Source organism: Myxocyprinus asiaticus, chromosome 19 (genome assembly GCF_019703515.2).
Source record: "Myxocyprinus asiaticus isolate MX2 ecotype Aquarium Trade chromosome 19, UBuf_Myxa_2, whole genome shotgun sequence".
Taxonomy (NCBI): Eukaryota; Metazoa; Chordata; class Actinopteri; order Cypriniformes; family Catostomidae; genus Myxocyprinus; species Myxocyprinus asiaticus.
In genome coordinates, this window is record NC_059362.1 from 42,110,521 (window position 1) to 42,127,624 (window position 17,104).

General features: G+C 36.5%; 1 protein-coding gene across 1 annotated transcript in view; it reads right to left on the minus strand.

Moving 5' to 3' along the window:
- The window catches only part of LOC127409587 (kelch-like protein 29), a 337,458-nt gene that overhangs the window by 212,768 nt on the left and 107,586 nt on the right, over positions 1 to 17,104 (minus strand). The window contains exon 3 of the mRNA XM_051644227.1: positions 5,371 to 5,676. Coding sequence (XP_051500187.1) covers positions 5,371 to 5,646 — 276 coding nt within the window. The 5' untranslated portion in view covers positions 5,647 to 5,676. The remainder of the gene's footprint in view (positions 1 to 5,370; positions 5,677 to 17,104) is intronic.

Here is a 17,104-nt window from a genome sequence, read left to right on the forward strand (position 1 = left end):
CTCGATAGAGCATTAACCTTAAGAACCTAATCTTTTGGGGAGAAAATGTTACTTGCTTGATCTCATTACATTTGCATTTTGTTTTTCTGAGATCAGGTTCTGATTTAACAAAATCGTCGCAAATATATCATGAGTATCGCCCAGCCCTGCATAACACCCAGATAATTTTTCAGCATTTTACATCCATTAACTACGACACACACAGAAACACACAGGCACAATTTGCCTTATTAGACAGCCAAGACAAGACCAGACAAGATTTCTCTACTGTGTCACTTTTCAGAGACAACACTTCTCCTCCTCATCTTTCTCCCCCTTGCTTTTTTCATTGATTTTGCTTTTATATTTATCTGAAAAGTATCTATTACCTGGTTCGTGGGCAGTGCGACACGACGACTTTGATGACAGATAACAGAGCAATTGGTGCTCCCTCGAGACTTTACCCTGTTCTGGTGTGTTTCTTTCAGGCAATAATTACAGAAAGATTAAAACAGCAAAGAAAATAAAAAAATCCACCAGCTGTATGCTAATACACACCACAGGGACATGTCAAAGACAATGCAGAACTCTAGTCAGTTTCTAACTTTTGGCACAAGACGACATTAAAGTCGAAGTTAACCAAAATGGAAAATTCTGTCATTATTTACTCACCTTCATGTTGTTCCAAACCCGTCTGTTAATATTTTTTTCTGTGGAACGCAAAAGGAGAATCTTTGAGAGTTGTAAACAGCCATACAACAGTTTCCATACAGCAACAGTTCATCCTGACCAAGTCTGACAAGCTCCAAAAACAATAAAAAGTATCATAAAATTGGTCCATATGACTCGCATGCTATATTTAAAGTCTTCTGAAGCCATACTAGAAGTTTTTATGTGAGAAAAGGACAGTACATTTTGTTGTTAATCGACAAATTACGATCATTTTGTGTGTTTTTTTGTTTTGTTTTGTTTTGTTTTTCCTTTTTGGAGCTTAACGGAGGTCACTGCAAACTGCCGTCATAAGAAAAAGAGTTGCGTAAATATTCTTAAAATGTCTTCTTTTGTGTTCCACAAAAAAACAACAACAACAGCATACAGGTTTAGAACGACATGAGGGTGAGTAAATAATGACTGAATTTTCATTTTTAAGTGAACTCTCTCTTTAACACAATCTGCATAATGCTAAAGCATGTCGTTTGATACTCACAAACCATATTGGTCACAGAAGTCCCACAGAATTCACTCAAGCGAACAGATCAAACAAAAAATGGCAGGGATGAGAGATAACAGTAGCTGTGGTTTGAGATGCCAAGATTTGGAGCCTGGATCGCTCCCTGAAGTGGGCATCAAACTGGGTAGAGAAAACCTGGCAAGCTCTTCTGCTGGGAGATTCTTCTGCTCAGCATTTGAAAGCAAGAGAAATTACCCAGAGAACTATTGCGCACACCTCCACAATGAACTACAAAGAGTGAGTCACTATACTAATAAGAAAACGACATGTATACTAATCGCAAAAATCACACATTACCCATAAATGAGGGCTTTACCAGAGACTCTGGCCTCAAGTGAACAATACTTTCAAATTGTGTCTGTTTTGTTTTCACATATGGGTTTTCGCAAAGACAAACAAAGGTCATGTCAATCATGGCATTATAAGAGCGTGGGCTGTAGTAGTCACATGGTAAATAGCTAGTAAAGTGTCTATATGCATGAAATCTAAGTGAAGCACAGGCTAATCTGATTAAACAGCATAAAGAGTGTTTTTTCCTTCTACTATTCTTTAACTAATTTGCCAGAATGGCATTCATCTCGGCTCAAGTTGCAAGCTGACGCCTTTTTTTTCTTGCCTACAACAGACTTGACAGAAGCGCAGAGTTGGGCTTAATTCAGTCCATTGCTCAGAGTTTCTCATTTGCATAATGAATTTGTGAGAAGAAGATCAGAAACCAAATGAAGCAATCTGGCCGCAAGGTATGTGTGAGTAAAATGTAATGTAAGTGGTTTGGCTGTGGATTTCAGACTTGTTTACAGGCTCCCAGTGTGATTAGTGTTAACGAAAAATTCAAATTTTTTAAATATATTTAAATGATATCCGTTTGTGGATTAACCGATAAACTAAGGCCACGTCCACACTGATATGTTTTGAGTTGAAAATGCATTGATTTTGCTACGTTTACATGCCCCCTCCAAAATGAAACACTGTTATTAACAAAAACTAAAACAAAATCTTATGGTGTGTTCACACTTATAGCTTGGTTCTTTTGGTCCTCTTGGTCCGGACCAAAAAAGAAAATGATACATTTAGTCCTGGTTTGCTTAGCGTTCACACTGGCATTTTTAACACCGAACCTAAAGATATGAAACAGAAGGCATCAGGAAAAATTCACAACCTGATTTGACAGCTTTTATGACGTATATTTTGAACATCCAAAACAATGCTGGCTGCTGGGCTAAATGCGCTCATTGGATTTATATATGTATATATGGTGGTATTTTACCAGCTGAGAACTGTGAAAAGGAGTCAAAACAGCGCCAGGAATTCCTCCGTTGCACACACAAACGAAGATATACTGCAAGGACGGCTGACGGCAGTTCCGACGCCTGTACCGAACTATAACGGGCAACATAGCTCCTATGATGAGAAGAACCAGGTATGCTTGAGGTCAGTATTAGGCAAATTACTTCCTGTTTTTGGTCGGTTTAGATGTCTTTGGTCCATGTTGCGTTCATATATCAATCGAACCGCACCAGAGTTCGTTTGGAAGCAGACGGAGACCTCGGAGGTCTCGGTCCGCTTGTTTGGTGCGCACCAAGGTTCGGATGGCAGCGTTCACACTTGTTCAAATGAGCCGCACTAACAGAGCAATCGCACCAGAGATCGTTTTAATCGAACCAAACCTGCCAAGCGTGAACACACCCTAAATTAAAATATTTTCATAAACTAAAACAAACACTGAAAAACTAGCATACTTGGAAAAACTTAAACTAAGCTAAAATACTTTCACTAATTCAAAAACCAACTAAAACAAAATAAAAATGACCACGAATCAGTTTTAGCTTTAGTTTTTGATACACAGTATACTATTAAAATGTTAAAACTTTACAACCCGCCTTAATTCAATATTAAAATGGTACTAGATTACAACAGTCTTGAAAAATTTAACGCCGTTAATACATATTTTTATGAAATCTGTTTATGCATTACCGATAAACTAGGCCACGCCCACATTAATATGTTATCAGTTGAAAACTACTAGATTTTTTTATGTTTATGACCACACTGGTACACAGCTTTGTTATTATCATTAACGCAAACTAAAACAAAAACTACATTAAAATATTTTACTAAACTAAACTGAAAAACACTGAAAAACTAGCATATTTGGAAAAACTGAAAGTAAACTAAAATACGTTTTCACTACTTAAACTTACTAAAACAAAATAAAAATGACCACGAATCAGTTTTAGTTTTTGATACACAGAGTGCCCTATTTTAAGCGTGCAAGCGCTAAGCGCAGCGCAATGCATTAATTCATAAGCGCAAAGTCAATGTGCATGGCCAAGAGGTATTGGTATTTTCGTGCAAGCGTCCGCTAAGTGTAGGTGCAAGTAGGTTTGGTGAAATCAGCCGTGCAAGGCGCTAATCGGGTCAATGGAGGTTCTTCTCCGACACCGTCTCCATCCTATTATACAGTTCATTCCCTGTCAAGCACCAGCGATATAAACAAAGACAGTACATTCATAAGAAGGTAGTGTAAATGGACTGTATGCAATGAATTGGAAGAATAAAAATATGGATTTACATTATTTTGTGTGTCCTTGTTGAATGGGATAAGTTCCTTTTATACGCATAGAAAATTTGGTTTAGGAAATGGATGTAGGCTCCATTAAATTACAGAGAATGTAAGTATTATTAATCATTTTCATCTACTAACACACAAATCAAGTATTGACAGTGATTGTATCGGAACGCAATTTACTTCTACCGGTCGACATTGATTTTGAAAAATTAACTTAATTTAATGAAACATGAAAAAATTAAACCAAAAATCTTTCTAAATTCAAATGACACTTTGAATAAATATATTTCAATTGACAAATATAATCAAAACAACGAAGTGGTAAAAAAAATCATACCAAATCCAAACATTTTACTCTCTCCTTCTTCCACCAGCCCCTTTTGCAGTGACTTAAACATAACAATAAAAGTAATAATTGAAAAAATAAACCATAACCTCTAGAAAATGTAACACAAATCTCATACTTTTTTGATTCAACAAACGGCTTCAACAGCAATCGTCAAGGACATAATTTGATATTCTGTACCTTCAGAATTTGGACATGAACTTTATTACCACCTGCAGGTGAAATCTCCAAACTGCAAATGCAGGAGCTGAATTTGGACTTAGCATTGAGTTATGACGTGGTAATGCAACGTCTTAGCGCAACAACCAAATTCTTAGGAATAATTTAGCAGCATTTACTCTAGTAAAATAGCAAATGGCGCTTTCCGCCACTTCATTTACATACAATACACCCACAGTTTGAGCGCTTACACCCACAGTTGCGCAAACACTGCCACCCATGCCATTTGCGCTGGCACGAAAAATGCGCTTAGAATTAGCTCTCTCACGAAAATTGGATAAGACGTTGCGCACGTTCATAGCGCGTTGCACTGCGCTTTGCGCACTCACAAAAATAGAGCCCAGTATATTATAAAATGTTAAACCTTTACAACCCATCTTAATTATATATGAAAATGGAACTAGATTACAACAATCTTGAAAATGTAATGCCATTAATACATATTTAAATTATATCTGTTAATGCATTAACCGATAAACTATGGCCATGACCACGCTACTGTGTTATCAGTTGAAAACGGATTGATTTTTCTGTTTTTCGCATCCTATCCACATTGGAACGTCGCTTTGTTGTTATCATTAACGAAAACTAAAACAAAAACTAAATGAAAATATTTGTCCAGACATAAAAGCTAACAGGCATGGAGAAACTTAAATTACATTACTTTAAAACTAACTAAAATAAAATGACCACAAATCAATTATAGATTTTTTTATAAAAATGTAAACCTTTACAAACCACCTTCATCAAACAAGAAAATGCCACTGGATAGCAATGGTCTTGAGAAATGTAATGGCGTTTAACATATTTAAATGATATCTGTTAACATATAACGTCCACACAAATACATTTTCAGTTGAAAATACATAGATTTTTACTGAAAATGTAAAACTTATAATGAAGACCCAAAATTAAACTCAAACTTGAAAATGCTAGAACAAATTACAAATTTTATTGATTATTTTTTTATATTATTTAATTAAAAATCAAATATCGAAATGATATAACCACCATGGCAGGTCCTACCTTCACTGCAGGTGCCGTTACGGATGCGGAGGCCCCGGATCGTTTGACGGCGAGGTCGTTACTGGCTGTCGTCACGGCGATGGTGATGGGGGTGGGCAGGAGGGATGGAATCACTGGGAGTGGGAGAAGTCCCGGCCGATTGTTGCCATTGGAGACAGGCGGAGCCACCGGTGAACAGGTGCTGTTGCACACACCATTGTGAAGGCCCGTGGGTCGGTCACGACGATCCCAGGGGCCTCGATAGTCCCTCTCAAAGCGGTGATGGTGTCGTGACATCACTTCCTCTTAGAGGATATGTGGCACTGTCTAAACCAGAGTACAGAGAAAAAGAGAGATGTAACATTGATTATACCCTGTGAAAACACATAAAAAGAATGCACAAATCAAAACAAACTGGTTGGCAGGATTGACATGCAACACAACAACTCTGCCAGACAGTTGTTAAAAAAAACATGCATTTTAGACGGGCAGTGCTTCAGCTGCGTGTAAAATAATATGCGTGCAAGGCCTTTAATACAGATAAAACACACTCGCATATGATGGGAACAGAGTGAGCATATGTTTTCTTTTAATTCTAAAAGACAGGTGCTCTGTGTGCGTTTTCATGCCTGTCTCGTAACAATTTGATTGTAGCGCACCCAAAAAATCTGCCTGTCTACTTTTTTTCAAATCTAGATTCTGCCAGAATTTAAAGAGAAAAAAGTAAGTGTTTATTTACAAGGACTACCGGGAAAAAATGCCCCTTTGGCAGTTTACAGGAAAACTTACACTGTTCCATATGGTTAAAGAGATCCATCCAACTATTCCAAGTTTTCTTAACGATATAATTTGTACGAAAGAAAAAAGAGAAAGAAGAGAAAGGTAAGTGGATTCTAGCCATCTTAAAAGATCACTTACAGATTTGTTCACTCCACAGCTTTTCTTTGCAACGCGGCCAAGCAAAACTAAGCCAGGGGGAGGGACCTCCTTATTTTAGAAAGAGTCTAATTGGACCAGAATTGTTTAGTGCAACATTAGTCATCAATATATTTGGGGCCAAGCCAAAATTATCAATTGCAACTCCTCCTAGAGCTTTCAAGCTACATCCACCAAACTTGGCACAGACCTTCAGACCGCTCTGACTAACAGATGCGAGCGGCGTAACATGACAAAAGCAAATAGATCTCATTATAATCAATGATGCCATCTGCACTGGATGCATAAGTCACGTTGCGTCACACTGACAGAAAACGGCCATTTTGCACTGCACGCGCTGGTGCTTCTTCTGCCAACAAGACAAATAAACGGTTTAGAACGTTCATTTCAACGCGTCCAGTGTAGACAGTCTCAAGTCGTTGTGGCGCAACGCGATGCGACATCGCTCACGTCTGGTGTAGGCAGGGTGTTAGGGTGCTACATCTTTTCTAACTGATCGGACTAAAAATGTTGCACAGTGGACGATCAAATCTCAGAAAATCCCATAGACTTACATTTACGGTATGTTCAAACAGCCAACTGTCAAAAAATTCAAATGTAGTCTAAACAATAGCACACAAGGCCACACAAGTAAGTCTCTCTCTCTCTCTCTCTCTCTCTCTCTCTCTCTCTCTCTCTCTCTCTCTCTCTCTCTCTCTCTCTCTCTCTCTCTCTCTCTCTCTCTCTCTCTCTCTCTCTCTCTCTCTCTCTCTCTCGGTTTATCTGACTGACTGTCTGGTTCTTTGTCTAGCTTATTGTCTGCATAGCCACCAAACTTTTAAAACTAATTTAAAATTGCAGACAAGGCTTTGGCAAGCCAACATCTAAGCTTGCCCAGACAAACTTCACCATTAGTTGCATAATGTCGTACAGGACAAGTTTGTTTTTCTCTTTGAGTTAGCAAGTTTTTCATTATTTGCAGAGGCTTCTTTATCTTGATGTTGTCCTGCATAAACACCCACATGTAATAACTCTGGAGACCTAGGGTTAGCAGTACCGTTATTAGTTTCTCTCTTTGTACGTGTGGGAAGAGATTAAGCTGTTTGTAAAATAAGCCACTTTTGGCTATTTTGGGGTTCTCCAACAAAATCCGGATTTATTGTGCTTTGGCAAGCTGTTTTATATTGAAGTCAGCTAAACACAACAGAAGTGTAAAGAAAGGTTTAATAGGACTGTTGTTTGGCATTGTGGCTTTCAACCCAAAAAATTAAAAAATTTAAAAAAATAAAATAAGTACACAGTATGTACTTAAAATCATTAGGAAATGCACAGGCTTATTAAAAGGTCATTTCTGGCACCAAACAGAATTTCAAAATATGACTTGTTTCAAAGCAAGTTCTCAACACTCCTGCCACCTTGTCTTCCATTGTTCATAAAACAGTTTGCCCCAATTCAGACAGTGCTTGCAGTCAGCGTTCCAATTCATCCCAAAGGTGTTAAATGGGGTTCAGGTCTGGGGTTTGTGCACCAGACTCAGTAAACCATTTCTTTATGGACCTCGCATTGTGTAAAGGGGCATTGTCATGCTGGAACAGAAAATGTATGCCTCATTCTACTAAATGTTTGTCTATGGAGACTGCATTGTTTTATATTTGATTTTGTGCTCCTGTTAGTAATTGGAGTAGCTGAAATAACCAAGCCAGCTAATTACACAAGGTGTCCACTTTTGGTTGTACTTTTGGTCATGTTAGCTTTTTGATATTTAATTATTAATGAATAGTGCAAGATATGATAAGGATGGTTCGTGAGCTATATTGTGGAATTCAGAAGTCCATGCTGAAAATCTGGGATTCAAAAAATAAAATGTAAAACTGGAAATAAACAATGTTTTTGGAATTAAAAAAGTAAGACACAAAATGAATAAGAACTATTCTAGATTCTACACTATTTCTAATTAACTAATCAAATAAGCAAATATGTGACACTAACTAACTCCTTTGTACAAAATGTTTTATTTTCTTGCTTCCATTGAAGCACACTATTCTCATGCTGGATAACATGGATCATCAGGTTTGGCACAAACTTGTGGAGTCCATGCCAACTGCAGAGCATGCTGTTATTAAAGCAAAAGGGGACAAAGCAAATACTAATAAATTCAATATTTTTAATTTAACATTTCACTAAAACGATTATGCTGACAATATAATTTTTTATGAAAAAACTGCATTAAATTAGAAAAACTAGCATTTTCACAAATGGACTTTTAAAGCAGGTTATTGACAAATAAGGTTGTCTGAGGTGATCAAAATGTTAAATCTTGAAAAGAAATATATTTTAACCTCCAGAAACCCTGAACCCACCTGTGTGGACATTACGTTTTGGCTTCGCTATAAGCAACACATAATTTAATTTAAACTGACTGATCTCAGTTCAGGAGACTCTATGCTGTCAGTAAAGGGTTAAACTTTTGACGTACAGAGTCATGTGACAAAACAACATGGCGCTGACCACAGCAAAGTTTGTCTTTGGGAGAAATGCCAACAAAACTACATCTAGTAAGAAACCTAATTAAGTTTTTATACTGAAACCTGTTTGAGTCAAAAGATTAGAGCCTCTAGTTTCATACGATATGCCATTTTTAAAATTTGAGCGATTTATTGTGAAACTCCATGCTGTTAAACACCATGACCACATTTGTGGACTATATGCTCAGTTTCAGTTAAAATATCCTATATTCACTATGCATTAATCACATTGAGAATTAATCAATGCATGCAAAAACTGGAAAATGTTGCTTTCTGAGGCTTTATATGGAGTTAGGGTGAAAATAAGGTGCATTTTGAACTGTTCTGAGACCAGTGCAGACAGACAGCACACTTGGAGGACAAGTCATTCACTAAATAGGGAGCAAGGGAGCATCCTATAGCTCTCTATGCAGGGTGCAAGTGCATTCAATCCAAACTTCCTATTTAAAGTTCAGTTTCAGGCTGCAGATGATGTTTGGACCACTCAACATGTTTGGCAGACATGGGGTAATCAGTACATAGATTCAGAATTTATCATGTATAATTTAATTTTAACATGGTTGACAGTGATTGGATGATGCTGGCCATTTGTTTGAATCATAATTATTTATGCCTATAACATCTCAAAAACATGAATAACCAACACTCATGGAAACATAAACAATTTGATTTAAAAAATGTTTACTTTTTATATCAAATTGACTTTTATTATTATTATTATTTATTTATTTATTTGCATGTATATTAGGTGCTGCTAGTTACAAATCATAAAGGGGAATGGAAAAAGCACAGCTGTCATGCAGGGTCTCAGGAGGTTAAAACACGTGTCAGTTTTGTAAAAAATGTATGTATGTGTCAAATTTGGTTTCATACATTTTTGAAAAACATTTACGGAATTTTCTAAAAAAATAAATACAAAATAAATACACAAAAAATGCAACAACTTTAAAAATGTCATGTGGTTAAAAGGTATTAAAATATTTTCCTTGCACCTTGAACACAAAAATGAACACCATCATTAATTTCAAAAAAGTTTATGAGTGAAGAATATCACTCTTTGGGTTACTCCATATGACCTGAAAAAAATATGCCTTTTCAAAAAAAAAAAAAAAAAAAAACACATTTAAAAATGTCAAATCTAAAACTTCACACACAGTTATGAGGGTCTAAACAGGTTCTCTTATTTAAAAAAAAATTTTTTTTTGGCAACCTACATGTTGGTTACACCACCTAACTTTACATTGGTGGACACATTTTTCAAATAGTGGTGTATATATAACTGTGCCAATATTTTAAAACAAAATGCTTTTTCATTTTTAAAAAAATTTTTTTTTTTAAGAAATAACACAAAGGCTACTCTGTACTACTCATGCCAACATTTCTTTTTTCAGGAATTTCAGCTTTTAATTAGACTTTTATTTATTTATCCAGATGGTTACACCACATGACATTTTTTGCTTTAAGCCCCAGAAAAAAATGACCCTGAACTCTTAAATTGTTTATTATAGAAGAGGTGTATTCAAGTAATTGTTTTATTTAAATTGCATTGTTTATGTATTTTTGAATAACTGAACAGATAAAAAAAATGAGCATCACATCACTGACCCTCCCCATTGCATTTCTTCACTATATAGCCTATTATATATACACACTATACTTTTAAAACAAATTATCTGTCATCTCTAATTAATGACTACACCCCTCTATATTCCTTCATGTTAGCTGTTGGCTGTATGTTCCCCATCATTCCACAGATAAAAGCCACATATCAGTACTTCAGATTTAGCATTAAGATTGGATAAAACATACTCATCCAGTGAGCAGACCACTATCAGCAAACAATAACTGTATTTTTAACAGTAAATGAGATCCTGAATCCATCCATTTTAATTACAGTAATCACACACACAAAGTACAGTACACCACTGAAAAATTAGCATTGCACGTTAACAGCACCACATTAATTATTCACTGGATATATCAGATCAGCACAGTTATAAACACACCGCTATGCTATACATTCACACTAGCCACATGCAGTTCTTATCTGTGCATTGCCAGGGCAAATTGTCACCATGCAATGCATTGAACAGACACACTAATATTAGCTTTTGCTTTTAATTCTACACAGGAGTTTCATAAACACACGCTGATCAAGGCGAAGTAAATCCAGTAAATAGCCGGATTCTATAATCACACACTGTTTCCATTAACGGGAAATGAGAGTATTAGTGTGTGTGTGTGTGTGTGTGTGTGTGTGTGTGTGTGGGTGTGTGTGAGAGAGAGAGAGAGAGAGAGAGAGAGAGAGAGAGAGAACTAAAGAAGAGCAGCAAATATAGAATTGACTGATATTTCAATTGTGATAGCATAATGATGGGGTGACAGAAGGAGAACAAGATGGGTGAGTGCTTTTAAAAAAAAAATTCAGACAGAGGTGAGTGCAAGTTACTATCAGAACAGCTTTATTATAAGAACTGAAGTTCAGCAACACATGTGAACGTTGTTAGGAAAGGCAAGGAAAAGAGAGAGAGAGGGTTGAGATACTACTGAAAGAAAAAAATATATATATATATAAAAACCCATTTTAACACGTAATAAAAGAGTAGTAAGGCTCCGAAGAGGTTGCTGTTAAGTAGATATAATTTAATCATAATTTTGTGTTAATGTTCAAGTTGATTTTGACTGACGGTGTCCCTAGAGAAAAAAAAAAAAAAACGTGTTTTTTTTAATATAATACTGGATTACCGAAATACCGGACATTTATGACAAGAGATTGCTGATGATCTACTGATGATGATTTACTGCTCTTATTCATTATATGACAATGTTTACTTAAACGGAGAATATACTGTAGTGGAGCTGTTCAGCCGTGATGTCAATGTGTAGGCAAAACGGCTTATTCGTCATAAGTTAGGGATATACTGAACAGTATTGTATATAGAACAGTGATTTTCAGATTTCGAGAAAAATATGATCTACGCTAAAAATTACTTTGAGACTCATGTTTTGCTCTAGAACATAAATTACACAGTCATACCTCACTCGAGGTTGTTAAAGCTGCTATGTCTTTTAAAAATGCATGTTGCTAACCTGCCGCTAAATAAGGACTACAATAGTCGTCCATTTTGTAAAAGAGCATAGCCCACATGCATATGATCGCTGCAGTCCTTTTTTTTAGCACTGTGATAGCAACATCCATTTTTTTTAAAAAAACACAAAAGCTATAAAATTAAGGTTTGAGGTATGACTGTGTGTAATTTATGATCTATAACAATACGTGAAAGTTTTTTCCAAGTCATTTCAACCACAGGCCTTATTTTACCCGTATATCTAAAACTGGCATTATAAAAACACATAGGAAATTCCTGAAGGAATTTGTTGCTCGAAAATGCTAATTTTCTTCCCGGTTTTACAACCTGAACAGCTCTATACATTGAAGACGTTTGTAAGAGTGTAAGAGAGGTTTTGTTTCCCTTTTGTGTTTGTGTGAGCTGGTAGCACAGACATTTCAAAATAAGAGTCCCGGTGATTTTCTGGCTTGGTCACAGTCCTGAGTTATGCACAAAAAAACAGTACATTAGAGTCATCAAAATTTTACTTTGCTGCTAAATGTGAAAAATGTTATGCATTTAAATACAACTTATGCTATTAAAATTTGTGAAAATACTGACTGCACCCGTGCTAGTTTTTCATGATCTGTGCAGATGCTCGCCGAGTTATTGGAGTTGTCCCGTAATTATATCAAATGTCATTTTTTCTGCCTGTTACTTCTGTCAGTGGAGGTCAAATAATTTCAATTTATATTTCTTAGTAAGAAAACAATTTCACTATACTAAACATGGATTAGCATTTCATAGTCAACAAATTACCATTATTTATATAGAAATATAAGATAACTTTACTACACTTATATTAACTACAATGCTTAACAGTTTATTATGTATTAGTTTTTTAAATTTGACCTATTTTACTAGTAATAAAAAGAACATTTAATCAAGCCTATAACTTTAAATAGATATTTAACATCAGGTTACCATATGAGTGTGTGCATGCTTTTTTTGTGGTTGGGAGAGACTGATAAATTCACAGTATGCCCACCTCTTCAGTCACCACTACACCACTGTGTCAGTAAGGAAATACTTTTACAAAACTATCCGCCGATTAATCGGTTATCAGCATTTTCCACCAGCTTAGTTGTCAGGAGAATGAGACAAGCTGAGAGACAGACAGTAAGAGAGTGAGACAGGAAGACATACTGGACCGCAACATTTGACACTCTAGCATTGACTATGCTTTTCCTGTCATCCATCTCTTTTTTTCTCTCTCTATTTCAGATGCTAGGGGATTTTGAAAGAGAATGCACACATCACTGGAGTTTCTTTAGGAGAAAACCTTGAAACCATTTTCTTGAAAGAACAATAACTTAACATGATACAGATTTACACAACTGGAAACATGGCAGACAAGCTTGATTAATCCTGAGCACTGAGTTTCTCACAAGCAAAAATCGCAACAATAGGTACACATTCAAAAACCCAGAGTACTAAACTCTGCAGAAGAGATTTCGAGATTCACACACAATCGTTGCTACACTACTGCCATTAGTCGCAGATTCTCTCAGTACAAAAATAGCCATGGGCAGATGATAAAGAAAGACTACCTTTAATTCCCTGTCTCAAGCTGAGGTGAGCTGTACTCTTTGGAGAGAGAGAAAGTTAAAGAAAAAGACAGATCCACCGTTAAAACAAAGGTGTTTGCATTCCTGATCATTCTCACTGTATCTATGACAGCCCTGTGATTCACACCCTGTGTCTATTTTTAGAAGAACTTCTAAAGGCCACAGAGCAAAAGTGACTTAATTGAAGTGTGAGAGGAAAAATAAACTAAGTACAATACAAAGTGAACGAGACAGGGAGGGAAAGAAGTCCGCAGCAGACAAACACAACAATACAAAGTCCAACCCAGACATCACCTGTCTTCCTTTATGCATTCAAACTACTGTCAATCAAAAGTTGTCAGAAGTTGTCAGGTGGCACTCAAACAGAGACATAAGGCTAGGAGACGGTGCTCTCATATACACTCACTGAACACCTTATTAGGAACTCTATGGTCCTAATAAAGTGCCCGACGTGGTCTTCTGCTGTTGTAGCCCATCCGTCTTAAGGTTCGATGTGTTGTGCATTCTGAGATGCTATTCTGCTCACTACAATTGTACAGAGGGGTTATCTGAGTTACCGTAGCCTTTCTGTCAGCTCGAACCAGTCTGGCCATTCACCGTTGACCTCATCTCAACAACAAGGCATTTCCGTCCACAGAACTGCCGCTCACTGGATGTTTTTTCTTTTGGCACCATTCTTAGTAAGCTGTAGAGACTGTTGTGCTTGAAAATCCCAGGAGATCAGCAGTTACAGAAATATTCAAACCAGCCCGTCTGGCACCAACAATCATGCCATGGTTGAAATCACTGAGATCAAATTTTTTGCCTATTCTGATGCTTCATGTGAACTTTAACTGAAGCTCCTGACCCATATCTGCATTTTATGCATTGCACTGCTGCCACATGATTGACTGATTGAACTACATAAACACAAGTGGAATTGTATATTATGTGTATTACATCTGTTGCATGATCTGTATTTACTACTTTTTGATCAGTGTGATCAGAAAATTTCGAAATAAATTTTCCAAAAATTTTTCTGCATTTTCTGTACAACCGTTAGAGGAAACTGACATGCCAATTAATTGCGGTATAATCCATTTCAGAAAACTTCACCCCTAAATGGCACATAAAAATGAAACTGTGGTTGGTTGCTTTACCTGTTAGTCAGATCACTAAGTGGGCTGTTCTTGGCCAGAAAAAGCCGCATTGAGGACCAGACATGCTCTGAAAGACCTGATGGGGTCAATTTAATCAAAATAACAACACACGCTTTAAAAACCATTACGGTGCGTTAGGAGGGCAATACATTTGATTGACTTCATGTCAAGAAAGATTCCACTTTCAAATTGTGAAATAAAGACTGAATGGCCTTGTATAAACCCATCACCTTCTGTGAGCGGTATCACTGGAAACAACTAAATGAACTAAAGTGATGTTTGAAAGCACTTACTTACACCAAACCTGAAAATCACTGACATAGACTAAATGTGAAGACAGGGACAGTCTGCAGTTGCATTAAACTCTGACACCCATACTAAAGTTGCAAATATTGATTTTGATGGATAGATAAAAATGCCTTGTAAAACGAATATTTCTGGCTATAAAACCTGATGAGCCACGTTCAAAGACATTGTAAAGTTGCTTATTTATGCACACCGTTAACCACACAGGTCTCGAAATCTATATTAATATGTCAGTTAATCATTGTATCGTTCGTAGACTGATTGTTATGTTGCTTGGCAACCACAAACAGCCTGCTGTTAGGCTAATGAACTAATATTACTTGGCAGAAGAATTGTTTATTTTAATACATTTATTTTTGGTTTCTTTTATCATACTGCAATACAGTATAATTTTTTTCCTTTTTGAAATTTTACAGTATAAATCACTATCCATTTTTGTTGCATGGAAAAGAGCAGCTGAGACATTGTATTAACCCTTTAAGCTCTGTTTAAGGTGTTTTTAAAGATTTCCTGTTTCAGTGGCGTACCCAAAATAAAAGGCTTATTACTCGACAAAAAATAAATAAAAATAAAAAAAAAACAAGAAGGGTCATGTGTTTGGCATCATTGTTTGACATAGCAGTGGGCAATATGACCAAAATCTTATATCACAATATGAGTACATTTTATATCACAATAACGATATATATCACAATATACAACCCCAATTCCGAAAAAGTTAAGACAGTATGAAAAATGTTAATAAAAACAAAAAGGACTGATTTGTAATTTATATTCACCCTTTGCTATATTGAAAGCACTACAACTACACGTTATATGATTGTTTTTTGAAAATGTGCAATAATTTCAAATCAGATGATTGCAACACGCTCCAAAAAGTTGGAACAGTCGAGTGTTTCCCACTGTGAAACATCACCATTTCTTCTAATAACACTTATTAAGCATTTGTGCACTGAAGACACAAGTTTGTTAAGTTTAGAAAGTTGAACTTTCCCTCATTCATCCATTATGTAAGTCTTTAGCTGCACAATTGTACGGGGTCTTCATTGCCGTATGGTGTGCTTCATAATGCGCCACACATTCTCAATTGGAGACAGGTCAGGACTGCAGGCAGGCCAATCTAGCACCTGCACTCTCTGCTTACACAGCCATGCATTTTAAATCCAGGCAGTATGTGGTATGAAGTTGTCCTGATGGAAAATGCAGGGACATCCCTGGAAAAATGGTGCTGAATGGCAGTATATGTTGCTCCAAAACTTGTACATATGTGTCTGCATTCATGGTGTTCTCACAGATGTGCGAGTTACCCATGCCGTGGGCACTGACACACCCCTGGCCCATACAGACACTGGCTTTTGGATCAGACCCTAATAACAGCTTGGATGGTCCTTTTCCTCTTTGGCCGAGAGGACATGGTGAATTTGTTTTTCAAAAACTTTTTGAAATGTGGACTCTTCAGACCTAAAAACACAGTTCCACTGTTCTACTTTCCATCTAAGATGAGACCGAGCCCAGAGAATTCGGCAGCGCTTCTGGACAGTGTTGATGAAGGGCTTCTGCTTTGCATAGTAAAGTCTTAACTTGCATCTGTGGATGCAGCGGCGAATGGTGTTGATTAAGAAAGGTTTACTAAAATTATCCCAAACCCATGTTCATGATATACATTACAGATGAATGATGTTTTTTAAGACAGTGTTGTCTGAGGGATCAGAGATCATGAGCATTTGGTTTTCGTCTTGCCCTTTACGCACCAAGATTTGACCAGATTCCTTGAATCTTTTAACTATATTGTGCACTGTAGAGGATGAAATGCCCAACATTTTTCACATTTGTATTTGGGGAATATTGTTCTCAAAGTGCTGGATTATTTGCTGAAGCATCTGTTGGCAAATTGACTTGAACGATCTTAAATTGACTTGCATAAAGTCTTGAACGATCCTTTTATCTTGAAGGACTAGGCTGTTTTTGGAGGCTCCTTATATACTATGACACAATTGCCTCACCAGTTTAACATCTCCTGTTTCACATCATTGTTATTTCAACTCGTCAAATTGTTATTAGCCTTAAATTGCTCCTGTCTCAACTTTTTGGAGCATGTTGCAATCATCTGATTTGAAATTATTGTACATTTTCATAAAACAATGAAATTCAAGGAAAAACATAATCTAATGTGTAGTTGTAGTTCTTTCAAT